At 33.6% G+C, this 23303-nt stretch overlaps 2 protein-coding genes across 3 annotated transcripts; both read left to right on the forward strand.

The window, feature by feature from the left end:
* The first annotated feature begins 1517 nt into the window (after window positions 1–1517).
* On the forward strand, window positions 1518–17151 carry LOC118052020 (uncharacterized). Its single transcript, XM_073404815.1, has 13 exons — window positions 1518–1538; window positions 1666–1718; window positions 2187–2287; window positions 4975–5057; window positions 13341–13614; window positions 13712–13811; window positions 13880–14004; window positions 14133–14214; window positions 14306–14438; window positions 14521–14672; window positions 14786–15298; window positions 15422–15551; window positions 16547–17151. The coding sequence occupies exons 1-12, from the start codon at window positions 1518–1520 to the stop codon at window positions 15549–15551; spliced, it is 1767 nt and encodes a 588-aa protein (XP_073260916.1). The 3' UTR covers window positions 16547–17151.
* Window positions 17152–17728: 577 nt separating this feature from the next.
* Window positions 17729–21302, forward strand: LOC118052003 (protein KINESIN LIGHT CHAIN-RELATED 3). 2 transcript variants are annotated; one of them, XM_035062811.2, is made up of 3 exons: window positions 17729–17895; window positions 18399–20487; window positions 20797–21302. In XM_035062811.2, exons 2-3 carry the CDS (start codon window positions 18455–18457, stop codon window positions 21008–21010), a joined length of 2247 nt encoding a protein of 748 aa, XP_034918702.1. In that variant the 5' UTR covers window positions 17729–17895; window positions 18399–18454; the 3' UTR covers window positions 21011–21302. The 2 variants fall into 2 exon arrangements, with proteins under 2 accessions (XP_034918702.1, XP_034918701.1); XM_035062810.2 differs by having other exon boundaries at window positions 17730–17895; window positions 18409–20487.
* The last annotated feature ends 2001 nt before the right edge of the window (window positions 21303–23303 follow it).

The following is a 23303-nucleotide window of genomic DNA, read 5'->3' on the forward strand; positions in this document are numbered from 1 at the left end:
GTAATCAATGATATATAAAAATAAAACTTGAAAAATCAAAAGATAGATATAAATCAAGATATTTAATCTTGAAAGACAAGACATATACTTAGTTGTGTTTGCTAAATTTATTTATTAAAATAATTTTTTATTTAAGAAAACGATAATAGAAATAGAGACACAAATTGATTTGATCGAATAAAATAAAAGGAGAAAAACAAAATCATGTATGTAAGGTTGCACATATTAGAAATAGTTTTTGAATATTTTTTTTATTTTAAAAAATAAAGTTCATCTATACAAAAGATACAAAAATTATAGATAAATCAAAAAAATATTATAAATGTTAAAGCCCAAACACGGACTTGGTAGGGCAGACCACCACAATCAAGTCCCTTATTTTTTGTTTGTTTGCAACTGGGATAAACGACATGTCATTCCAAATTCTTTTGAAAAAAAAAGGTAGATGATGCGTTGTTTGATTTGTCCAGATTTCGACCATTAGAGTGCTCGGAAAATTAGGGCTTAAGTTTTTAAACCCCAAAACCTCTTTTAAATTCATTTTGATCAAAAACACATGTACAACACTGTAAATACCGTGATAAACCTATCTGTAGTCTCAAAAAATCACCTTAAAAACCAAAATCAACCCGAATCCAAAAATCAATCCAAGCTCAAATCTGTTTCTTCAAGAACATTAAAGGTAAAAAAAAACCTAATATGAACTTTCTCGTCAAATTGAATTGTTTGATATAAATATCGTCCATTTTGACAGCCTAAATCAATGTCAATGACACTTTTCTTTCTTTACTATCGGAATTTGGCGACTTTTTTTCTTCTTCTATCAAACAGGAACTAAAAATTTATAAAAAATAAATATTTATACCAAAATTGAATTAGAAAAAAATTAAGGTATTGAAATTGTATAATTTACGTGATTTTTAAAGTTCAACGATCAAAGTGTATTTTTTACAAAACTTATAGCATGCCACCTATATTTGACGTTCTTTTCATTTCAGTCCTTTTTTTTTTTTCAATTCTATCTTTTCATATAAAATTAAAATTAATCTATCTTTAATTAGAACTAAATCACTAAAAAATTATTCGAGAATCAAATAAAAAAAAACATAAAATTCTACATATTAACAAAAAAACTAAAACATGTTGCGAAAATACTGTTCATTCAGACTCATTTAACTGTTCATTAAAACAGTATTTCTCACGATAATTAAGTTGTGTTTTCAATTTCAATTTCTCTTCTTTTCTAACTTTTCGCTGGTTATAGCGTGAACTTACAAGCAAAGATTTTTTCTCTTCTTTTCAAATCTAGAAACACGTATGGATAAAGACCACAATTTTCCACCTTTTTCCCTTCCCCTCAAGACAGAACAATTTTTGCAATTCTTCCTTCTCTTTTCTTATTATTATAAGCTGGTTTTTTTCCATGGATCTACTTCTTTTGTTTGTGGTTCGCAAAGTTTTTAAGAGATGAGTTTTTGATTTTTGTCTGCTTTTTCTATTTCCATTTGTTCATGTTGATGGGTTTTTCGATTGTCTGTGTAGGGTTTTTGCATCTATACACTCTTTTGTGTTTTATCTTTCCATTCTTTTTTTTTTTTTTTGGTTTTGGTTGTTTGCTTTTTTACTTGGAGATACTGATTTGTTTCCCTTTTTACTCTGTTACAGGTTGCTTTGACCTTCGAAGCCATTGATTCACCTAGCCTTGATCGGGGATCCAGGTTACGAAACCAAGGTGGTTGTGAGGATATGTCTTGATGATGATATTGACATGTTCGTAGCATTGTTGGTGATGGATGGTTCTTGCATGATAGATTAATTGTATGACAATTCATTGGAACCCTCATGATGTTCAGGTAATCAATTTTTAACTGGTTTTCAGAACTTTTCCAAGAAGTTTTTTTTTTCAAAATGTCCCCCCTTGCTATTGACAGGTGATTTTGAGGCTAATTATTAATAGATTTTAAATTTATTATGGGGCTGGTTTCTAGAAGTGTTTTTCAATTTCTGGCTTTGGGAAAGTTAGTGATTGGTGGGTAATTGGACGAGTCCGCGAGTTTAGGTTAGTTGGTTTGAATTGTTATGAGTAGTTTACGAAAGTTAATGCTAATTTAAAATGTAGAACTCTTGAACCCGTAAGGTGAGGACTATCAGGGGACCGTTGACAGCACTACTCGGATATAATACAGCCCACTCCGTAGAGTACTCACAGCTCGCGTCATCAATATTTACAGTTCGTATTCCATTTCCAGCCATGTCCTCCTCCTAAACGGAGAGACACCAGAGACAGGTATTTGTAATTTTAATGTAATATAATGTTTGCTTCGTCCGAATATTTTGTTTTCCTCCACGAGAGCTCCAGACAAGAGTTGGATTACAGTTGTAGCTCTTCAAGCCATATATTTATAGTAGAAACTAGCCGGTATGTAGGGCATCCAACTTTTTTATAAAAAAAAAAAACTAACAAAAAATAATTAAAACAATGAGGAATGTTAGAAATTGGATAAATCACTAGCTATTGTTTATGAAATTTGCTGGTGCTCTATGTAAAAAAAAGAAGAAGCCAGATTTGTCTCCATTCCATGATAATGTTCAATGTGTTTGCTTTGTCTATCTTCATGCCAGATTTCAATGTTTAATTCAAAAATCATATGAAGTTGGTCATGATCATGGTCATATTCACTGTACAAAGAACAATTTTTGATTTCATAGTAATGATTGGTGATGTTCCAGCATATATATTTAGGAAATAGTTTGAGAACTTATAAAATTAGATTGGGTTCAAAGTTGTTATAACATAAACAACATTTTAAGTTACAGTTGGTGGGGAAGGAGATTGATTATGATCTGTATTGCACCTAAGAAAATGTCAGGAACTGCTGTTCCTACAATGAATAACAGAAATTGCAATGTTCTGGGCTAGCAGATTTCTTTCTTCTTAAATTTTGCCCTTAGTGCTTCACTCTATTGGATCAGTTGGTCACCTCTAATAACTTGCTGCATTGGGATACTAAACTTGCTGAAATGACATAAACCATGCTTTCAAACTCTACTTTGATTATTTTTTCCAGTGGAGATGATTGCAAGCAAAATCTGTGATTCATGGTGCGCTAGGATATCCAATCCTTTTTTTTCTTTCTAAGAGTCATATGAAGAAAATGTGCAATTAAGTGCACAATGCTTTATGCAGCATTTCAAAGCTAAGATTTGATGCTTCTATATGTGCACTCCATTATATTGACCACATGTTCATCCTATTTTACATCAGCAAGTTTGTCCTTTCCTCACTCTTCTTCTTCTTGGCATAGGACTCGGTTCCTATAGATAAAGAGCATACATGAAACATGCCTTTGGTAAAGATACTAAAATATATGTATAAAGTCATGTTAATCACATGATGATGACAGACTTGGCTTGCGCAAAATTAACCACATGTTTTGAACAAAATTTTCATTTTGTTAGTTTTAAATGAATACTTTAGTTGTTTGCTACTTTGAATAGTCAGAATACATTTTTTTTCCTTGCCTGGTTAATAGCTCCTATCAGGGTTATCAATGCATTCATAAAGGCTAATCATTGTGTTTTTTTTTTTTATATTCCATTTATTTTATACATCTATTCTTGAGATGTTTGTGCCAATATTTTACTCTACAAATTATTGTTATTATTCAATTTCTCAACAAATTGTCCCCTGTAACTCATTCGATCAATTAAAAACATCTCTCTTATGTTCACATCTATACATCATGATATATTTCTCATATTTTCTTGCTTAAAGCTACCTATATATATGTGTGTGTCCCACACTTTTCTTTACAGCTTATTATATTAGAGGACCTTATGACTTCTGACATAATTTCTCTAAGTTTTTTTTTTTTATAGAACTTCAAAATAAAATTTTCCATTGTTATTAAGTTTTTTCACCTTTTATCGGTATACAACAATTGTAAAAAGAAAAACAAAGAATAAACAATGAAAAAAACAGTTTAATTATTCTTATAATGACACGATACAATCAATGACCCACAGGTTCTTCTCTCATTATATTTTATGCAAATTAACATTAACATTAATTAACAATTAACAAAGAAACTAAATCATGTAATTAACTGGTGGATTGTAACAGTTACTTCAGCTTGCATGTCTGTTGTTTTCGTTTGTGCACGCATGTCCTATTTTATTTTTTTGTTGCTTCTGCATTATTAAGTAAATTAGTGGGCCAGTACGCATTAAATATTTTCTATTTGCTGGCAGCATACCCTTTGTTTTCTTTTGAATCTGCATTGTTAATTAAATTAGTGGGTCAATATGCATTAAATGCATCCTATTTGCTGCAGTATTAATTAAATTGGTGGGCCAGTACGCATTAAATATTTTCTATTTGCTGGCAGCATACCCTTTGTTTTCTTTTGAATCTGCATTGTTAATTAAAAGTAGTGGGTCAATATGCATTAAATGCATCCTATTTGCTGCAGTATTAATTAAATTAGTGGGCCAGTGCGCATTAAATATTTTCTATTTGCTGGCAGCATACCCTTTCTTTTCTTTTTAATCTGCATTGTTAATTAAATGAGTGGGTCAATATGCATTAAATGCATCCTATTTGCTGCAGCAAATACGTTGCATAGCAACCATGCTCAAGGGAGGATCTCTAGACGTTCTGATACTACTATACTAGCCCGACGGCGGGCACTATCATCATGACATATATATGGTCTCTGTTGTTAAAATTATTTTTTTTTTCATTGAAGTGCATCTAAAAAAATATTATATGCTTTGTCTATATCCGGTCTCTGTATTTCTTTGCCCACCAGTTATTGCACTCTCTTTTTATCTTTCTCCATTGCCTCTCTTGCTGGTTGTTGCACCATCAGTTTAGTTTTTTTCCCTCTTTTCATTGCCTCTCTTACTATTTTTTTTTTTTAGTTTGTTTTTTTATGCATCCATAATTAATCTGTGTGGTTCCTTTGTTTTCAGCAGATTTGTTGAGCTTTTCTAGCCTTCTTTTCGGTTGGGTTGCTGCTTTGTTCACGTTAACGCTTGCTTGCCTTACGCTGCTGGTATGTGCATGTATTATTGGTCTGCAAGATTAATGGCTGTCTTCTTCTTGCTATGTTGAACTGTGAGACCAGCTTCTCTTTTTTTTTTTTTTTTTCCATTTGCTTTTTAACCAACCAGCAAAGGTGTTGCTTGCTAAGAAAGTGTATTCAAATTCATTTCTGCTGTATTTTCTTCCCTTTTGATGATTGTTGAATTTGTGCTTTAGATTCCCATCTTTATTTATTTAGCCAATTCATGTTGCAATTTATATTTGTTCTTTTGATGGCTTCCTCTTTTCATTCCGGTCATTCATTTATTTGTTTTTACACTGTCATCAAATATGTAACATTTAGTCATAAATTTTCATAACTGAAAAAAATGAACGAGCGTACCTTTTTGTTGCACAACAGATAACATTTAGTCAACAACTTACAATTATTTATTTACAAATACACAAAAATCATTAGATGTCAACCTTGAATAAGTCTCTTAGACCAAACCCTCTGCAAAATTGTTTCATATTAAAAGAATTGTTTAGCTAATGGAGAATCCTTCTTGGGTAGTTCATATTTATTTTTCTCGCACCATTGCAGTATAAGATTCCTGAGTGCAAAATTCGGCGCTAAAGATAAATGATCCAAAATTTGGCCAATCTTCGGTCAGGTTCGATGATTAGAATTTAGCCACTTCTGTATGCTCTCTCTTTCATAAGTCTTTTAAAACAAAAACAAAAAATCTGGTTCAGCTTCTATAGCATAATAACGGCAATATTTAAAGTTTCTACTTCAGTTTCTGTAACATTAAAATTTTGTTTGAAGATTTGTTTATTCAACTGTGACGTGTGTGACAGAAAGGATTTTAGTCATTTAATATGAGAAAAGTGTGCTAATTTTGTTGAGACATGATTATAATGCAAAGTGAATGATAGTATTTAATTAAAAATAAAAAATTAATATATTTAAATATAAAAATATAAATGATTATAATTAATTAAGAAAAAAAATATAATTTTTATATATCGATATTACAATTATCCCGTTTTCCTGTTAATGCATCTTGAATCCTTAAAATTCTTATTTTATTATCTCAAGAGCTTTTTTTTACTAAAATTACCATAAAAAAAAAAGAAATTAGCACCTTTAAAATTCATAAAAAGTCAATTTTTTTTCCCTTACCTTGACCAGAATAATAACGTGACTATAAATATGTGTTGTTTAAGTTGTAGGCTTGGACACAAATGTTTTAAAACCTAAAAAAACAAATGGTACGACCGTTTCTATATTTTTTGTTATTGTCTAAAAAACATTGTAGGAGTATGATATATTATCTTGATAAGAAAAAGGAACAAAAAAGACAAGAAGGCTGAGAATATAATTCCACTGTCCTATAATTTCTATGTCCCTATAAATCATATTTATACATATTTAAAACATAATGGATTTGCCTGAAACACAATCCCTAAAAGTACAAATCTCTTGCAAGTTACTAAGCAATCAACAATGAACAGGAACCATCAGAACATATGGAATGACCCAAGTGTTGACTGCTGGAATTAGAAAAAAAAAAAAACACAAACAAAATCAAGTCAATTTAGGTCTATGTTTTGAACACTATTCTCAAATCATTAGATCAAGATAATATGATGTAAAATAAAAATAAATTAATCATGAAATCTACTTTTAAATCAAGCCAATATAAATGATGCAGTTAGAAAAAAAATTATTAAGAAAATGAAAAAACAAAAACAATTAAGTTAACCCACCAGATATATAATCTATGTTATAAAAGTGTTATAACTAAATAAAAAACAAATTCAATATTAAAAAATTAAATCAAAAACAAAATTTTTCTAATTAATATAGAACCCTTACGTTTATGCAACTTCAATTATTGATTTTATACCTATCATGTCAGTATTTGTGCTCTAAGTCTTGACTCAATTTTATTATCGCCTTTTCCTTGCACCATTTCTTTATCTAATTTCATGTTAAGCTTTTTCCAATATTTTGTTTTTTTAACTAGATTTTATACATACATGACTACCCGACGACAACGCTTGCAATCATCATACGCAATTACTAATGAGCAAGATTCTCCATATATTTCCACGCAACAAGAAAATGAAACTTATATTTGCTCAGTTGGTACGTTAACACGATCATCAAGGCTAGCTACAAATCTTGATTCTGGGCCTTCGAATACTCAGCTCTCACATTTTTATCAAGGAGAGAGCTCACATTCTCAACCTTTATTGTATTCTCAAAATCAGCAAGATCATGATTGTTTAGCATCTACAAACAATCAATCTTGCTCATTACAATCATCAAATGTATCATACGCTGAAAGTCTTGGTGCTTCTGGTTCAACCTGTGTTGATCATGAACTTACAGCTTCTGCAGTTGAGCAACTAATGATTGGGCAAGCTTCATATCAAAAAAAAAGAAAAAGTTTGTTTTGTAATTTTGTTTCTCTTTTGGTTTTTTTTTTTTTAATTCCAAGACTTTTAGTTATCCATTGACATCTTCTTTGACTCATTTTTTTTCCTTAGGAAGTACAAATGAGTACATTGACTTTGGTGACAAAACATTCAAATGCTCTCATTGCAAGGCTTTTTTCTGGCTTGATGAGAAGCTTGCACGCTCAACCAAAACCAATCCACAGTTCTCACTCTGTTGTCTTGGTGGAAAGATTAGGCTTCCACGACCATTATCGACGCCTCATGTTCTTGATGAACTTCTGGACCCTGCATTTGGTCAAGCTTCTAAGAAATTCCGCACAAATATTCGAGCCTACAACTCTATGTTCGCTTTTACATCCATGGGGGCTAATATAGATCACTCAGTCAATCGTCGACCTGGGCCCTATGTTTTTAAGATAAATGGCCATTGTCATCATTTAATGGGTTCTCTTTTGCCTTCTGATGGAGAAACTCCAAAGTTTGCTCAACTTTATATTTATGACACTACAAATGAAGTTGCAAATCGACTAGCATCGTTTCCACATGGGAGCTCTACTTCAACTTTAGATGAATCTGTTGTCAAGCATCTTATTGACATGCTTAATTCAACTAACTGTTTAGTTGGCTTATTTCGTCATGCTTCACAAAGGTTGTCAATGTCTGACAATCCTGGATATAAACTACGGTTGCTTGGTCAAAGAACTCATGACTCAAGACAGTATAATGACCCATCTTCAGATGATATTGGTGGCTTGATTGTTGGAGATATTGGTGATTATCGTTCAGAACGAGATATTGTTATTGAAAGTTCGTCAGGGACTTTACAAAGAATCTCTAAATTGCATCCAAAATTTATGTCATTGCAATATCCTCTTCTTTTTCCATTTGGTGAAGATGGTTATCGAACTAATATTAGTTTTGCCAACCAAGATAATCAGGTTCCTAGAAAGCGTCAAAATGTACCAATGAGAGCTTTTTATGCATATCTTATTCATGAGAGGGAATATGGTGAAGACACAATTACAAAAGGCGGCCGTCTTTACCAACAATTTTTAGTTGATGCGTTTACCAATGTTGAGGAAGACAGGCTTGATTACATTAGAATGAACCAAAATGATCTTCGAACTGAGCTCTATCAAGGCATTAATGAAGCTGTTCTTAGAGGGGATATTCAAGGGTCAAAAACAGGAAAAATTATTCTCCCCTCTTCTTTAACTGGTAGCCCGCGATACATGATAAATAATTACCAAGATGCTATGGCCATTTGTAGGGCATATGGAAATCCAGATCTTTTCATCACATTCACATGCAATACAAGCTGGCCTGAAATCCTTAGAGAGCTTAAAAAAAGCAGACTTTATAAACATGAAGATAAGCCTGATATAATCACACGTATTTTTAGAGCAAAGGTTCTTGATATGTTGAAGTTCATAAAATCTGGTGTCCCTTTTGGCAAGACAATTGCTGGTAATTAGGCCTAACTCATTTCTTTTCTTTCTCATCATGTATATCTTTATTTATTTATTCTTATTTGATTTAATTTTGCAACTTGATAGATGTATGCGCAATTGAGTTTCAAAAGAGAGGGCTTCCACATACACATATTTTGGTTTGGCTTGCCTCTGAATTTAAATGTCGAACTGCTGATGATGTTGACTCGATTGTTTCTGCTGAAATACCAGATAAGAATATTGATCCTTTATGTCATCAAATTGTCTCTAAGTTCATGATACATGGTCCATGCGGCATTGCAAAGCCAAATGCACAATGCATGCTGGAATCTAGATGTGCAAAGTCATTTCCAAAAAAATTCAAAGACTCAACTGTTTTTGGTGACAATGGGTTTGTTTATTATAAACGACGTGAATGCCGCACTAATTTTGTTCTCAAAGATGGAATTATGCTTTGCAATGACTATGTTGTTCCATACAATAAAGAACTTCTAATACGGTATAATGCACATATAAATGTTGAGATATGCTGTCAATCAATGCTCATCAAATATCTATTTAAATACGTCAACAAAGGGCCTGATCGATGTCGTATGGTGCTCCAAAATGAAACAAATGATGAGATACAAGCATATCTTAATTGTCGTTTTATTTGCCCCTATGAAGCTGTCTGGCGTCTTTTCCAATTTCCAATCCATTCAAGAAACCCTCCAGTTGAAAGACTTCAGGTTCATTTGCCTTTTCAACAAAATATTGTCTTTTCAGGTAGCGAGTCTCTCCATTCTGTTCTTAGAAGGCCGGGTATTAATAAAACAATGCTTACTGAATGGTTCGAATGCAACAAGAAAGATTCTAATGCACGAGAACTTTGCTATTCAGAATTTCCAAGCAAGTATGTATGGGATGCTAGACAAAAAGAATGGGTTACAAGATCAAAGGGGTTTAGCCTTGGGCGTTTAACATATATACATCCTGCTGCTGGGGAACTTTATTTTTTACGATTGCTTTTAAACCATATTAAAGGGCCGACAGGATTTGTTGATTTAAGAAAAGTTGATGGGATTGTTTATCCAACATTTCAACTTGCTTGCAAAGCATATGGGCTTTTAGGCGATGATAAAGAATGGTCTGAGGCTTTTTGTGAAGCCATCGCAACTGCAACGTCTCCACAACTTAGACAGCTTTTTGTCAGCATTGTTTTGTTTTGTGAAATTGTTGATCCTTTGGTTTTATTCAATCACTTTTGGCATTCAATGCACGATGACATCCTTTATAAGTTGAGAGCATCTTTTAAAATGCCAAATTTGATTTTATCTGATGATCAGCTTAAAAATTATGTGTTATATGAGCTTGAACAACTTTTCAATGATGCTGCAACAACACTTCAAGATCATAAACTGCCAATGCCCAATGGCCAATTGTTAATTGAAATTAGAAACAAGCTTCTAAGAGAAGAACGTAATTATGATCTTGCTGACCTTAAGAGTCAACATTCATTAAATCTCCCTCTTCTCAACAATGGGCAGAAAATAATATATGATTCAGTTGTTGCAGCTGTCCTTCAAAAGAAACAAAGTTTAATCTTTGTTCATGGTCATGGAGGAACTGGGAAAACTTTTGATCCGGTATTGCATCTCTTTTATTGCCACTTACTGTTGATGAATTATCAACATGTGCCATCAAGAAAAACACACATCTCTCTAGCCTTCTTGAAATAACTTCTCTCATAGTTTGGGATGAAGCACCAATGAATAACAGGTGTTGTTTTGAAGCCCTTGACCGTTCAATGCGTGATGTCCTCTCAGGGTGTGACAATTGTAGTCGAGATCTTCCATTTGGCGGTAAAACAGTTTTGCTTGGTGGTGATTTTCGCCAAATATTGCCAGTTATTCCTGGTGGAACAAAAGAAGAGATAATTAATGCTTCTCTAAGCAGCTCAACTTTATGGCCTAAATTTACTCTATTAACTCTTACAGAAAACATGCGTCTCTCTACTCATGGTCTGGCCGCTGAAGAAAGAACTGAAATCAGCGAATTTGCTAGGTGGATTTTAAGCATTGGTAATGGTAATATCTCTGATTTGCCTTTCTCTGGTGAGTTAGATGATTCTTTTATTAGTATTCCCTCAGATTTACTCCTTCATACTTCATGTGATCCGATTCCAGCCATTGTCTCAGCAATTTATCCATCTATTTCTGAGCCTCAAATGGACCCCTGCTATTTTAGAGAAAGAGCCATTGTAACACCAAAAAACACAACAGTTGCTGAAATTAATGATTTTGTGCTTGCTATGACACCCGGCGACAAACATATCTATCTTAGCACAGATTCTATTTCAACGTCATCAAGAGAGACTGACATTGCCAATTCATTATATCCAACAGAATATATCAACCAACTTGAATTCAATGGTGTGCCATCTCATACACTTGCTTTGAAAATCGGCACACCGGTCATGTTGCTTAGAAATATCAACCCATCTATTGGTTTATGTAATGGGACAAGACTTATAGTGACACAACTTTCAGCAAGAGTCGTTGAAGCACAGATAATAACTGGGTCTAATATTGGTAATAGAGTTTTTATACCAAGAATTATCTTTCCAATAAATGAAGGAAGGTGTCCATTTACGATAAAAAGACGTCAGTTTCCTTTAAGATTGTGTTACGCAATGACAATAAATAAAAGTCAAGGGCAATCATTGAAAACTGTTGGAGTCTTTCTTAAAGAACAAGTCTTCACTCATGGCCAACTTTATGTCGCTCTCTCAAGAGTCACTTCAAGAAAGGGTTTAAAAATTATCTCATGCAATAATCAAGGGGAACCTTCTCATTATGCAAAAAATATTGTTTATAAGGACATTATAAGCGCTCTTCTTAGAGGTTGTTTTTAAACCCTTTTTTTCATAATGCTCTGAAACAAATCAATCAATCACTTATTATTTGTTCATCGCTCTTTTACAGATGATTAGATTTCAACTTTGCCTTCAGAAGTGTTCCTTCTTTTCCCTCTTTGTTTCGTCGCCTGTTAATTAGCCTCATTAATACATTTGTAAGACGTTACTTCACATTTTTACATTGCATTTGTAGCGTTTTATAGTTATTATAGTTATTGGTATGTTGTAAATTAAATTCCTTTCAAATTTAAAATCATTAGTTCTTATTTTATTTATTTTTTCCCTTTCAGGATCATGGCGCTGTCTATCCAAAACATAAAAAAATACAGCTTTTACACATCCCTTCATGCTAGAGTTTGTCGTGTTTGGATTCCTAAGCTCAATGGTCAGACAAGTAGTTTTAATTGCCTATTTGCTGATAACATGGTAAGCTCATCTTTTGCACTTTGGTTTTTATAGCTATTTTTCAAAAAATTTTATAGTTTTGAAAACGTTTCGACCGAGTATCATTTATAGATGCACAAAAACATAAAATTGCTATTTTTTATTCTATTATTTTTTTTCATATGCAATTTTACATTATATTAATGTATGATTATATATTGAATCCTTTTTAAATTATACATTCTTAATACAAGATTTAATTCTTTTTAAACCTGTCTTTACCATTATTGAACAACATTGGTCAACATTGGTCAACCCTGTCTTTACACTAAACACAACCTGAAAACCTTAATTAATTAGTCTAATAAGTTGTTGGATAATCATCATCTAAAGTCTAAACATCTTTGTGATTTGAGCTTCATTTTTTGTAATTAAATTACATTTAGGTTACAATAATGTGCACTATGCAAATCTATTCATGAAAATCTAATTCCTTAAAAAACAATTTCCATTACATAATAAAATGATTATAATATAATATATTTCCGATCTGTGTACTTTTTTATATCTAAAATAATATTATACCAACTATTATTGCAAAACACATTAAAATAGTCTTTTGATTACAAACAGCTATCCACATGATTCCATGTACTAAATAAAAAACACCAGACTTCCTTATCTTTACCCTTTAATATTTACAAACTTTAATCTAAAATTGAACATTGTTTTTACAATTCAATCCAAAAAAACAAAAACAAAACTTAAGTGTTATCCATTTGACATCATCAAATAAAAAATAACATGACGAACAGACCATGATTGAATGAATTATTTGTATACTGTATTTATTTTATTTTATTAATTAAAAAGATGACAACAATGTGTGATATAACTATAGCAAGAATTGACTTCAATTTATAATTATAATTTAATTATCATTATCATTATAATATATTTTATATTTTATAATATAATAAATTATATGAATAAAAATTGTCAAATTATTTTTATTTTATATGACTAATGAATCAATGTTAGCTTTATTCTTGTGTTTTTTGTGCTCAATTTTAATGCTATCTCATTTATAATAGTTTTCATCATGATTCTATAGGGTAACGCAATACAGGGCTCAGCTAAAGGCAAGGATATACAGTTGTTTGCTACTTCTATTATTGAAGGTGATTACTACCAAATCAGTGGATTCTATACATTTGAAAATAGATACACCAACTCCGTTGTTGCCCACGAAGCTGTTATTGATCTTAAGTCTGACACAAAAGTTGCAAGGCTTAATCCACTGACACCCCAAGTACCACGCCATTACTTTAACTTCATCGACTTTGCACATTTGTTGATTAAAGGAAAAGGATCAAGAACACTCACTGGTATGAACTACAATAAAAAAAATTCATGATGCATTTTAATTACCTTATTGGATTTGTTTTTGAAATTGCTAACATGTTTTAAATTTTTAATCATAAGATGTACTCGGTCGATTAAAAGCTATTCAGCCACTTGAGCAAGTTTTGGTTCGAGGTCAAGACATAACAGACAAAAAAGAGTTTATCATTGAAAATATCAGGTTTGGCTTATTCTATCTGCTATAACAACTTTAATAGCTTTATTTTTTACTTTTAATCTTTTGTGCAGGGGAGATGAACTTAGGATAACTCTTTGGGGTGACGTTGCCAAAAGCTTTGATGATTCTATTTTGTATGAACACACAAATCCAATTATTGTTGTTTTTGCTGGCTTTCGAGTCACTGAGTTTAAAGGTTTGTATTATCAAATATTGCCCTTTAAATTTTCATAATTCTTAAGTGCTCCTTCCATCTATTTGCACCTTACATCATTTCATTTATTTTCAAATAATTTAAATCAATTTGCTTCCTTTTACTCCCAGGAAAACCAAACCTTGCTAGCACTGTTGCCTCTTTATGGTATTTCAACCCAGAAATTCCTGAGATTCTTCCATATAAGCATTAGTAAGCTAGCTCCTTTTCTTTTCTTTTAATCTCGCTTATTTTCTGCAATTATTATTTTTTCCTTTTGACATAAAACTACTTCTATTCTCAGCTATAATCAGCTGCCGGTTGAGGTCTATCAACTCCCTGCTTCCATGAATGCCATCAGATCCATCGAACAACAAATAAATGAAAACAGGAAGACTATCAAAGAAATTCTTTGTATGGATCCATATGAACACAAAGTATGTCAACAATAATCTCATTCTTTTACTTTGATGTTTATAAATACACATCAAACTATATTTTTTTCTCAATAATCTGTAGAGCGAAAGATTTACATGCAAGGCTTCCATAGCTGACTATGATCTCCATAGAGGATGGTGGTATCAAAGCTGCCCTTTATGCACAAAATCATTGTCTGACAAAGGCACAGTTTTTAGATGCATTGAACACAATGAAGTAACGCCGGTTCCATGGTTAAGAGCTCTTTTCTATTGCTTTTCATGTCTCAAACTAAATTATAAATTTTCTTTGCATCTTTTTAACAATATCTTATATTTATTTATCTCACTTCTAAACATTTTATCAGGTTCAAAGTTGATTGTATTGTGGCTGATGGCAATGATGTTGCAACATTTATAATGGTTGGAAAAACTGCTGAAAACTTCTTTGGCTCCTCTGCCCATTGCTATCTCTATGACAAAGGGTTTATTGATTGCATCCCACCTCCCATGATTGAAAAATTAAACAAGGACAAGATTTTCCAGCTGAGATTTGGAGCTTTTCGCTCAGTTGTTAACCGTTGTGACATCATTGTTACCAATGTTTTTGATGACATTGTAACTGCTGAGGCTCCCCCCTTGCCTGATGAACCAGAGCTGCATATTGTTGATGTTCCTCTTAATAATCAAGCAGCTTCATCATCCTCTAAAGTTGCCTCTCCATTAGACCCAACAACACCAACACCTATTCCACCATCTAAAACTAATGTTGATTTCTCAGAACAACCACAAGTGTCCCCAAACCAACCATATATGGGCGGTCATTTTCTATCACAAGCTAAAAGACAGTTGTTGTTTGAAGATGAAACGCATATTCAAAGGTGACAAGCTGCTCCTTTCTCTCATTTAAAAGTTATTGCCTTTCAATCTCAACAATGTTCATTGTTTCTTTTGATTTTATGAGTAGCAGATACATAACTTATTAATTTATTTTGGTTCAACAGCTCTGCAATAGCTGTTGTGGCTGATCCTCAAGGTGGATTCACACCACTTGACCGTGATACATCAGCCATCGCTGATGCAAATGATCCACCAAGTAAACGCCAACGCCCTTTTAAACAAGATCGTCATTAGGTAATGTTAACGGACTTGCCTTTTAATTTATCTCATCTTACCTGTTATCATGCTTTTTTAGAAAAACTTTCTTGGCACAAATTAAAACACTTTCATTCTTACCTTTATACCTTTTTCACTATACTCTTCTGTCTGCACATATCTTTACTTCATATTATTTATTTCGTTGTTCATCCATTCACCCGAAAAGTATATTGTCAAAATCCATATTCCAGTTGTATTAATGCTTAAAGCTTAATTCAAAAAGTTAAGTTAATATGTGTGTAGCTGAAACATATCATTTGTCCATAAACAATACCAAAGAGCTTCTTCAACTGGTGTCCCAAAAATTCTTGCCTTTTGTCTGCGGTTAGTACTAATGAAGCATATAACCTATTGTTACAACTCAAAACAAAGAAATAGACATTTTATTTCCTCTAAACATTTCTACTACCATAGATGAAGATGCATTTTATAAAAAATGTTGGTCATCAAATCAACCTATAATTTTAGTCACTTAACATAAAGTGTGATAAATAGAACTAACAACACAAAGTTGCTGGATATGTATTCAAAAAAGAATTTAATTCTTTCCAAAAAAATTATTTGCAAAATGTTCACAACTTAAAAATAACAACAATAATAAATTGATAAACAACATTCATTATTCTTTCTTCACTTATACTAAATTATATAGTTGGTGTTGCAATTACACTACAAAATTGTTTTCCCATGTCCTTTCTATCAGTTACATCAAGGTTTATAAGACTTAGTTTAGAAAAAAAATATTGAATTTATTACCTGAGTCATCATTATCATTATATGTTGACGGTAGCAAAAACCAAGTTAATATGCCCTTAGTTTTTGGCTTCTTTACTATCATTTTAAACTTTACTTTCTTCTTCTTTTTTTTTTTTACAAATTAGTAGCACATTATCTCCACCTTTCCTTTCATTTTTTTCTACATTTTCCCTTTATTTCACCACTAATAATGCAAGTTTCTTCTTCATTTGCAGGAAATCTCCATCAACAGGCTGCTTTCCTATTAATTTTGCATGCCCCTACAAACTAATGCAGCAACATTTAACTCTGTTAAAAAGGAATGCAACTCTTTAATGTTGTTGTGGCATCGTTTTGTTTATAATTAGTTATTACATCTTTTTCCTAATGTTTTTTAAATAGATATAATATTTTGTGTGTTGTTTTATTTTTGAAATATAATCAATGACCCAATCAGTCTTCTGCAACCACCTCCAATCATGTAAGTCTTTCATCCTTTAATATCTCTACAATATCAATATTTTTCACACAATTTATTCTATTCAGTCTCTAGGTTTTTAATCACTTACATAAATTCCCCCCCATAAAATATTAGTTTATCTAGCATTACTTCATAATTATAATACCATCATAGATATTGTTTCTATAAGCCCGCAGCAACGCGCATGCCACAACTAAATAATGTGGGGAAACACAGTGCATTTCTCCTCTCTTTTTTCCGCTTTTCCTTTTCTTTTCTTCCTTTTTTTTTTTCAACTTTCCCCTTTTTTCATTTTTTTTAAATATATATCATTCAAAATATATTTTTTTTATAAGCTCGCGGCAGCGCGCGGGCATGTCATCTCGTCTCATCTATAATAACACGTGAAAGGATGGAGATTAGAGCCTTTAACAATGAAAAATCCACATATTATAGAATAATACATAATGATTAAAAAGTGACACACACATTTGACCTTACCAGCTTAGCTCTTAAGGATGAAAGAGGGCAAGTATGGCTCATGAGCATGACCCCCTAACTATTCTCACAAGTTAATTCTACCCAAAGTCAAAGAACCTCTTAATTACTTCCAAGGACACCACTTCAACATTCGATTGTGGTCACAACTGTCGTTCCACCTCATCATAAACATGATCCAACTGCCACGTGTCAAGATCTCATTAAACAGGGAAAAAGGGGCAGAAAGCAGATCGGCAGTTGCAGGCCTCCCGCGCTATTTAGGTCTGACTATAGGGTAGGAGAAAAGTCCCCTTCTTTATCCTTTCACTCGCTGACTCTGACATTCCACCTCTGCAGGAATATTTTTATTTATTCATTTATTTATCTTTGTTGAACTCCCATTTTCATTTCTAACCAGCTAAGCTCTTCAAGTTCCCATTTTGTCCTTGTGTTATTTTTTTTCCCATCTGCCTATTTATATACACACACACACAGAGAGACAGAGAGAGACAGGATACAAAAACTAAATTAAAGATTTTTTCTTTCTTTTTCTCTTGGCTTAGCGCGAGCATTGAGTCGATATCTCCTGTTTAAAACCCAGATAACATATCACCTCGGAATCTTCTTTCATGACTGGTTCTTAAGGTACTGAGTTTATTAATTAATGTTGTCTTCTTTTCTTTTTTCTTGGCATTTATGTTCTGTCTTTGAGAGGTAAAAAAAAATTGAAGTTGTCTTTTTTGTTCAATGAATTTTTGTTTTGTCATTTATATAATTTGTGGGTTTGTGTTGTTTTGTATTGGTTATTGATGAACTTTATATTATAAGGGTTCATTTTATTGAATTTTGAAAACATTTTTGAAAAGATCCAATTAAGGAACGTTAATTTTTATTTTTTTTGGTTGTTGCAAGCATGGAAAGTTAGATGGGCTGTCTGACCCAGAAGTTAAAGAATTGAGGTTTTGATGTTATCGTTTTGCTGTTTTTGCTTTGGTTTTAGTTGACTTTGTTTTCATGTATTAGCTACATGTGTATTGGTTGGTTCAGTTTGTTTATAATTAGATAGCTTGCATAAAGATATGATTATCTTGTTTGGATCTAAAGTACCAATTGTGTATATAGCTTGCCTTCATCTTTTTTATGAAAAGTTTCTTGCAGTTGATATATTGGAACTCGGTGTTTTCGTGGACTTGGGTGAATAAATATGCCTGGAATTGTTATGGATGGAATTAACGAGGAAGCGATAGTGAATGAAATGAACGGAAACTCAGTGCCGATGAAGGAAAATTCTGTGCCTAATAAGTCTCCTAGGAGTGCATCGAGCCCCCACGGCCTTCACAGTGCTGGCCCTGGCCTAGATCCTCCTGTTGATGCAGTTGCTGTTCATGGTGTGGCTGTTGATGGGGTGGTTGACACCTCCATCGAGCAGCTTTATGAGAATGTATGTGATATGCAGAGTTCTGATCAGTCCCCCTCTAGGCATAGCTTTGCATCTGATGGTGAAGAGTCTAGGATTGATTCAGAGTTGTGCCATCTGGTAGGAGGAGAGATGAGAGAGGTTGAGATAATGGAAGAGGAGGAAGTGGATAAGCCTGAGCATGACACTCGTAGCAACTCTTCTTCTAAGAAGGGAAGTTCATCAGGGAGCAAGAAGTCAGGGAAATTGGAAAAGATCAAATCTGCAAGCACCAAGTCTGCTTCTTCAAGCTCCTCCAAGAAGCAATTGGAATCTGAAGCGTCATCAAAGTTGAGTCCTAAGGGAAAAAGTCCTCCAGAGAAACCTCCTATTGATAAATGGAATGATAAGAATTTGAAAAAAGGAAATGTAGGAAACAGATTAATGAAGAAACGAAGGGATTCTCCTCCGGGTGGAGTGAAGTTACTGAATGGAACGAAGGATGAATCGGGGTTAGATAATCCAGATCTTGGCCGGTTTTTGCTAAAGCAAGCAAGGGATTTGGTTTCTTCGGGGGATAATCCTCAGAAAGCTCTTGAATTAGCTCTTCGAGCATCAAAATCATTTGAAATATGTGCAAATGGTAAATCCAGTTTAGAACTGGTAATGTGTTTGCATGTCACAGCAGCAATACACTGCAGCATAGGCCAGTACAGAGAGGCCATTCCCATCCTTGAGCATTCAATTGAGATTCCGGTGCCTGAGGAAGGCCAAGAGCATGCCCTTGCCAAGTTTGCTGGTTACATGCAGTTGGGTGATACTTATGCGATGCTGGGCCAGGTTGAGAATTCAACAAATTGCTACTCAACAGGATTGGAGGTGCAGAAAAAAGTTCTGGGAGAAACTGACCCTAGAGTCGGTGAGACTTGTAGATATTTGGCTGAGGCCCATGTTCAAGCATTGCAGTTTGATGATGCTCAGATGGTTTGTCAGATGGCTCTAGACATTCATAGAGAGAATGGTTCTCCTGCTTCTCTAGAAGAAGCAGCAGATCGACGGCTTATGGGTCTTATATGTGAAACAAAGGGAGATCATGAGGCTGCTCTTGAGCATCTTGTGTTAGCCAGTATGGCCATGGTGGCAAATGGCCAGGAATCTGAGGTGGCCTCTATTGATTGTGGCATTGGAGATGCTTACTTATCTTTGTCTAGGTATGACGAGGCTGTTTTTGCTTATCAAAAAGCACTCACAGCTTTTAAGACAACGAAAGGAGAGAATCATCCATCTGTTGCTTCAGTGTTTGTTCGTTTGGCTGATTTATATAACAAAACTGGGAAGTTGAGGGACTCTAAATCGTATTGTGAGAATGCCCTTAGGATTTATGAAAAGCCTGTTCCAGGGATCCCTCCAGAGGAGATCGCTAGTGGTCTCAGTGATGTTTCTGCTATCTATGAATCAATGAATGAGCTTGATCAGGCAATCAAGTTGCTTGGAAAGTCATTAAAGATATATAATGATGCCCCTGGTCAGCAAAGCACTATTGCTGGAATCGAAGCCCAAATGGGGGTCATGTACTACATGATGGGAGATTATTCTGAATCTTACAACTCCTTCAAAAATGCAATTTCTAAGCTCCGTGCAAGTGGAGAGAAGAAATCTGCCTTCTTTGGCATTGCTCTTAACCAAATGGGTCTCTCCTGTGTTCAGCGCTATGCTATTAATGAGGCAGCAGAGTTGTTTGAGGAAGCCAAGATTATTTTAGAACAAGAGTGTGGACCATATCACCCTGACACTCTTGGGGTATATAGCAATCTTGCTGGCACTTACGATGCCATGGGCAGGTGAGCACCCTTTATCACTTCTTGTGTCTTTTATCCTCATATGCATCTGTCAAAAGTTTATTATCATTTTGCTTTACATTGTTTAAGTTGTTTATGTTGCTCATCTCACAAAGTGATGTTCGGTGGTATGGTTACCCAATGGCTGTGGTTTTTTTCCTTCTCTTGGTACTTTGTAGCAAATAAAATACTAAAGTTGTAAATCTTGGATGTGTTTGGCTGATTTTATGTATGTGTGCATATGCATTTTTCCTATGCATAACAAATTTGAATTGAAGCTGAGCTGAGGTGCTCTGTAACGTATTATCACAGGTTGGATGATGCAATTGAAATCTTAGAGTATGTAGTTGAGATGAGAGAGGAAAAGCTTGGGACAGCAAATCCCGATGTTGTTGATGAGAAAAAAAGGTTGGCCGAGTTGTTGAAAGAAGCGGGAAGAGCTCGGAGCAGAAAAGCTAGGTCACTGGAGAACCTCCTTGATGGCAACTCTCATGACATAAACAAAGATGGCATTACGGTATCATAAAGATGTTACATGTATAGCTGTATTTATTCAAACTGAACAGAATGTATTATAGGAGTTAATTTAAGAAGAAAAGAAACCAAAAGAAAAGAAGAAAGCAATAGGTGGTTGGTGTTCTCATAGATTCTTATCTGGAAACAACTGCAGGCATGGGTTTGGTTGTCCTATTGATTTTCATTTTCATATTTATTGAAGTTTATTTTTTGTGTACCTTACTGTTTATTACTGCTGTAAATCATTGGTGATGTTAGGGTTTCTCCCACATAATGATCAAGAAACTATGGATTCATTTGTATTGTAATGCCTCCAAGAATTTTATGATTGGATATTTATCATTTGATAATAGGATGCCATCATTTGGTGCAAGAGTTGTTGCTTCTGATAGTATTCTTAATCTTACTCGTAGCATGTCATCCATCGCCATCAAGGAAAGTTGGATCCTTTGCTCTAACCTAATCTTTTCCTTTTGTTATTCAGTAGGGGACCAATCATGATCCCTCCTGCTTCCTGATATTCTAGGGTTTGATGGCAATTTAATAGACGAGGGCCTGTCTGCAAGTTGTGTATGATGAACTGATTTTAGTTTCCATTTTCTATGATTGTGGGGGTCCCAAATGCTTTCCAATAATTCAACTAACAAGTGAAGTGGCTTCGGGTGGAAAGCTAAACCAGTAACTCTTTTCATAAATGTTTTTCAAGGACCGCTAGGGCAGTTAATCTCCTCCTGGTACCTTTTCTTTGCCTAGCCATGGCAGCTTTGACTGCATGCTTCAAGGTAGCTCGAGGTTATCTCAAAAGAAGAGCGAAGGGACAAGGGGGTGGTTCGAGGTTATTTACACCTAGCTCATACAACTGGTGGCCTACCTAGCTGAAAGAATTCATGTGTGCAACCATATTTGCCTAACGTTCATGTCCCGCGTCTTCAAATTTACTAGCAGTACAAACTCCAGAAGCTAATTTTGCACCCAGGGAAAAGACAAAGGAGCTTTTATGAAGGTTGTTTGAGTAGATTGCGGTGAAATTGTGGAAGCACTACTTATTCGTTATTTCGTACCTTTATTTTAGGGTTTGGATAGAAATTTGGTAGCGCAACCATTTAGATTGAGGATTATTTATGACAGAGCAAAATAGCATGGCCAGGCTTGCTTTCGAGCATCAAACTGAAAAGAAAATTCCGACAAAAAAAAAAAAAAAATTTCTTACGTCTAGATACAATCTACTATTCATTATTATTATTATTATAATAAAGTGGGGCTTTGACAAATTATTTTTTTTGAATTATTACTCTTTAAAATTCTTTTATAAAATTAATTTTTTTAATTTTATCTTTTAATATTTAATTAATTAAAAAATTAAATTTTATATTTTTTCTAGATTGAAGTGCTTTGGTCTATTGACCTGTATTACGAATTTAAAAAGTTAATATATTTATTTTTAAAAAAAATTTATAATTTTTTTAAAATTTTTATCTCATATGATTTAAACCGTAAGTTTATCAAATTATTTTATATTTGGCTTAATTGTAATTAACATTGTTATAGAATTATTATGATTAGTTTTTTTCTATTTTTGTTTATCCTATTTAAATACCTATATATATTTTTTAGCACAAAAAATAGTCTAACCTCGGGATGAATGACGTGCACCAAAGCTAGTATATACGGTCTTTATATTTCAAAAAAAAAAAGAGAGAAGCTTTTCAAGCCTAGTTAAAGCATTTCTTTTCTTTTTACCATAGCCCGTCATCTTTAAATCTTTTAATTCGGTTTGTCTTTTACACCATAGATTCTCCCCCCAAAAAACATATCACTGTCCGAAGCAGAAATGGCTTGGAATTAATTGATGCAATTTGAATATTTCAGTTTGATATACATTAATTTAAAGCGAAAAGAAAGTGAAATTTACTGGAAAATATATTTGCTGTACTGATGTGCTAGCACATAGCCCGTTGAGAGAAGAAAACAGCTTGAGAGGACAGGTCTCTAATGGATGTAAGCAGGCGAGCCAGAAGTTTTCTTACTCCTCCCGAGGTATGATAATGGTGGGCTCCGCACAAGAGTTGTCTGAACTCCGAAGGTCCTGCATATGACGTCCACTACAAAAACCATTATCCACCAAGAAATATCAAAATATAAAGTTCACGGTTTTCCTGTCTAGAATAATTATCTTGACCATCTCTCGGCGATATATTTTTTGTTCCCTTCTGGCCTCGGCGACAAGAGAAGGTGCAGGTCGGTAGGGATTGGTCCAAGTAGTTCCAATTTCGTAATCTACTAGTTATATGCCCCGCGCGATG

The sequence above is a fragment of the Populus alba genome, chromosome 15, assembly GCF_005239225.2.
Source record: "Populus alba chromosome 15, ASM523922v2, whole genome shotgun sequence".
Classification (NCBI taxonomy): Eukaryota; Viridiplantae; Streptophyta; class Magnoliopsida; order Malpighiales; family Salicaceae; genus Populus; species Populus alba.

Bases quoted from the DNA above. Each gene is read 5' to 3' on its own strand.
- LOC118052020 (XM_073404815.1), top strand. From the start codon at position 1,518: ATGGGTTTTTCGATTGTCTGT. The intron at 1,539-1,665 runs GTAGGGTTTTTG...ACTCTGTTACAG, and splicing joins TGGGTTTTTCGATTGTCTGT to GTTGCTTTGACCTTCGAAGC. The intron at 14,673-14,785 runs GTTAAGAGCTCT...ACATTTTATCAG, and splicing joins GAAGTAACGCCGGTTCCATG to GTTCAAAGTTGATTGTATTG.
- LOC118052003 (XM_035062811.2), top strand. From the start codon at position 18,455: ATGCCTGGAATTGTTATGGATGGAATTAACGAGGAAGCGATAGTGAAT. The intron at 20,488-20,796 runs GTGAGCACCCTT...GTATTATCACAG, and splicing joins ACTTACGATGCCATGGGCAG to GTTGGATGATGCAATTGAAA.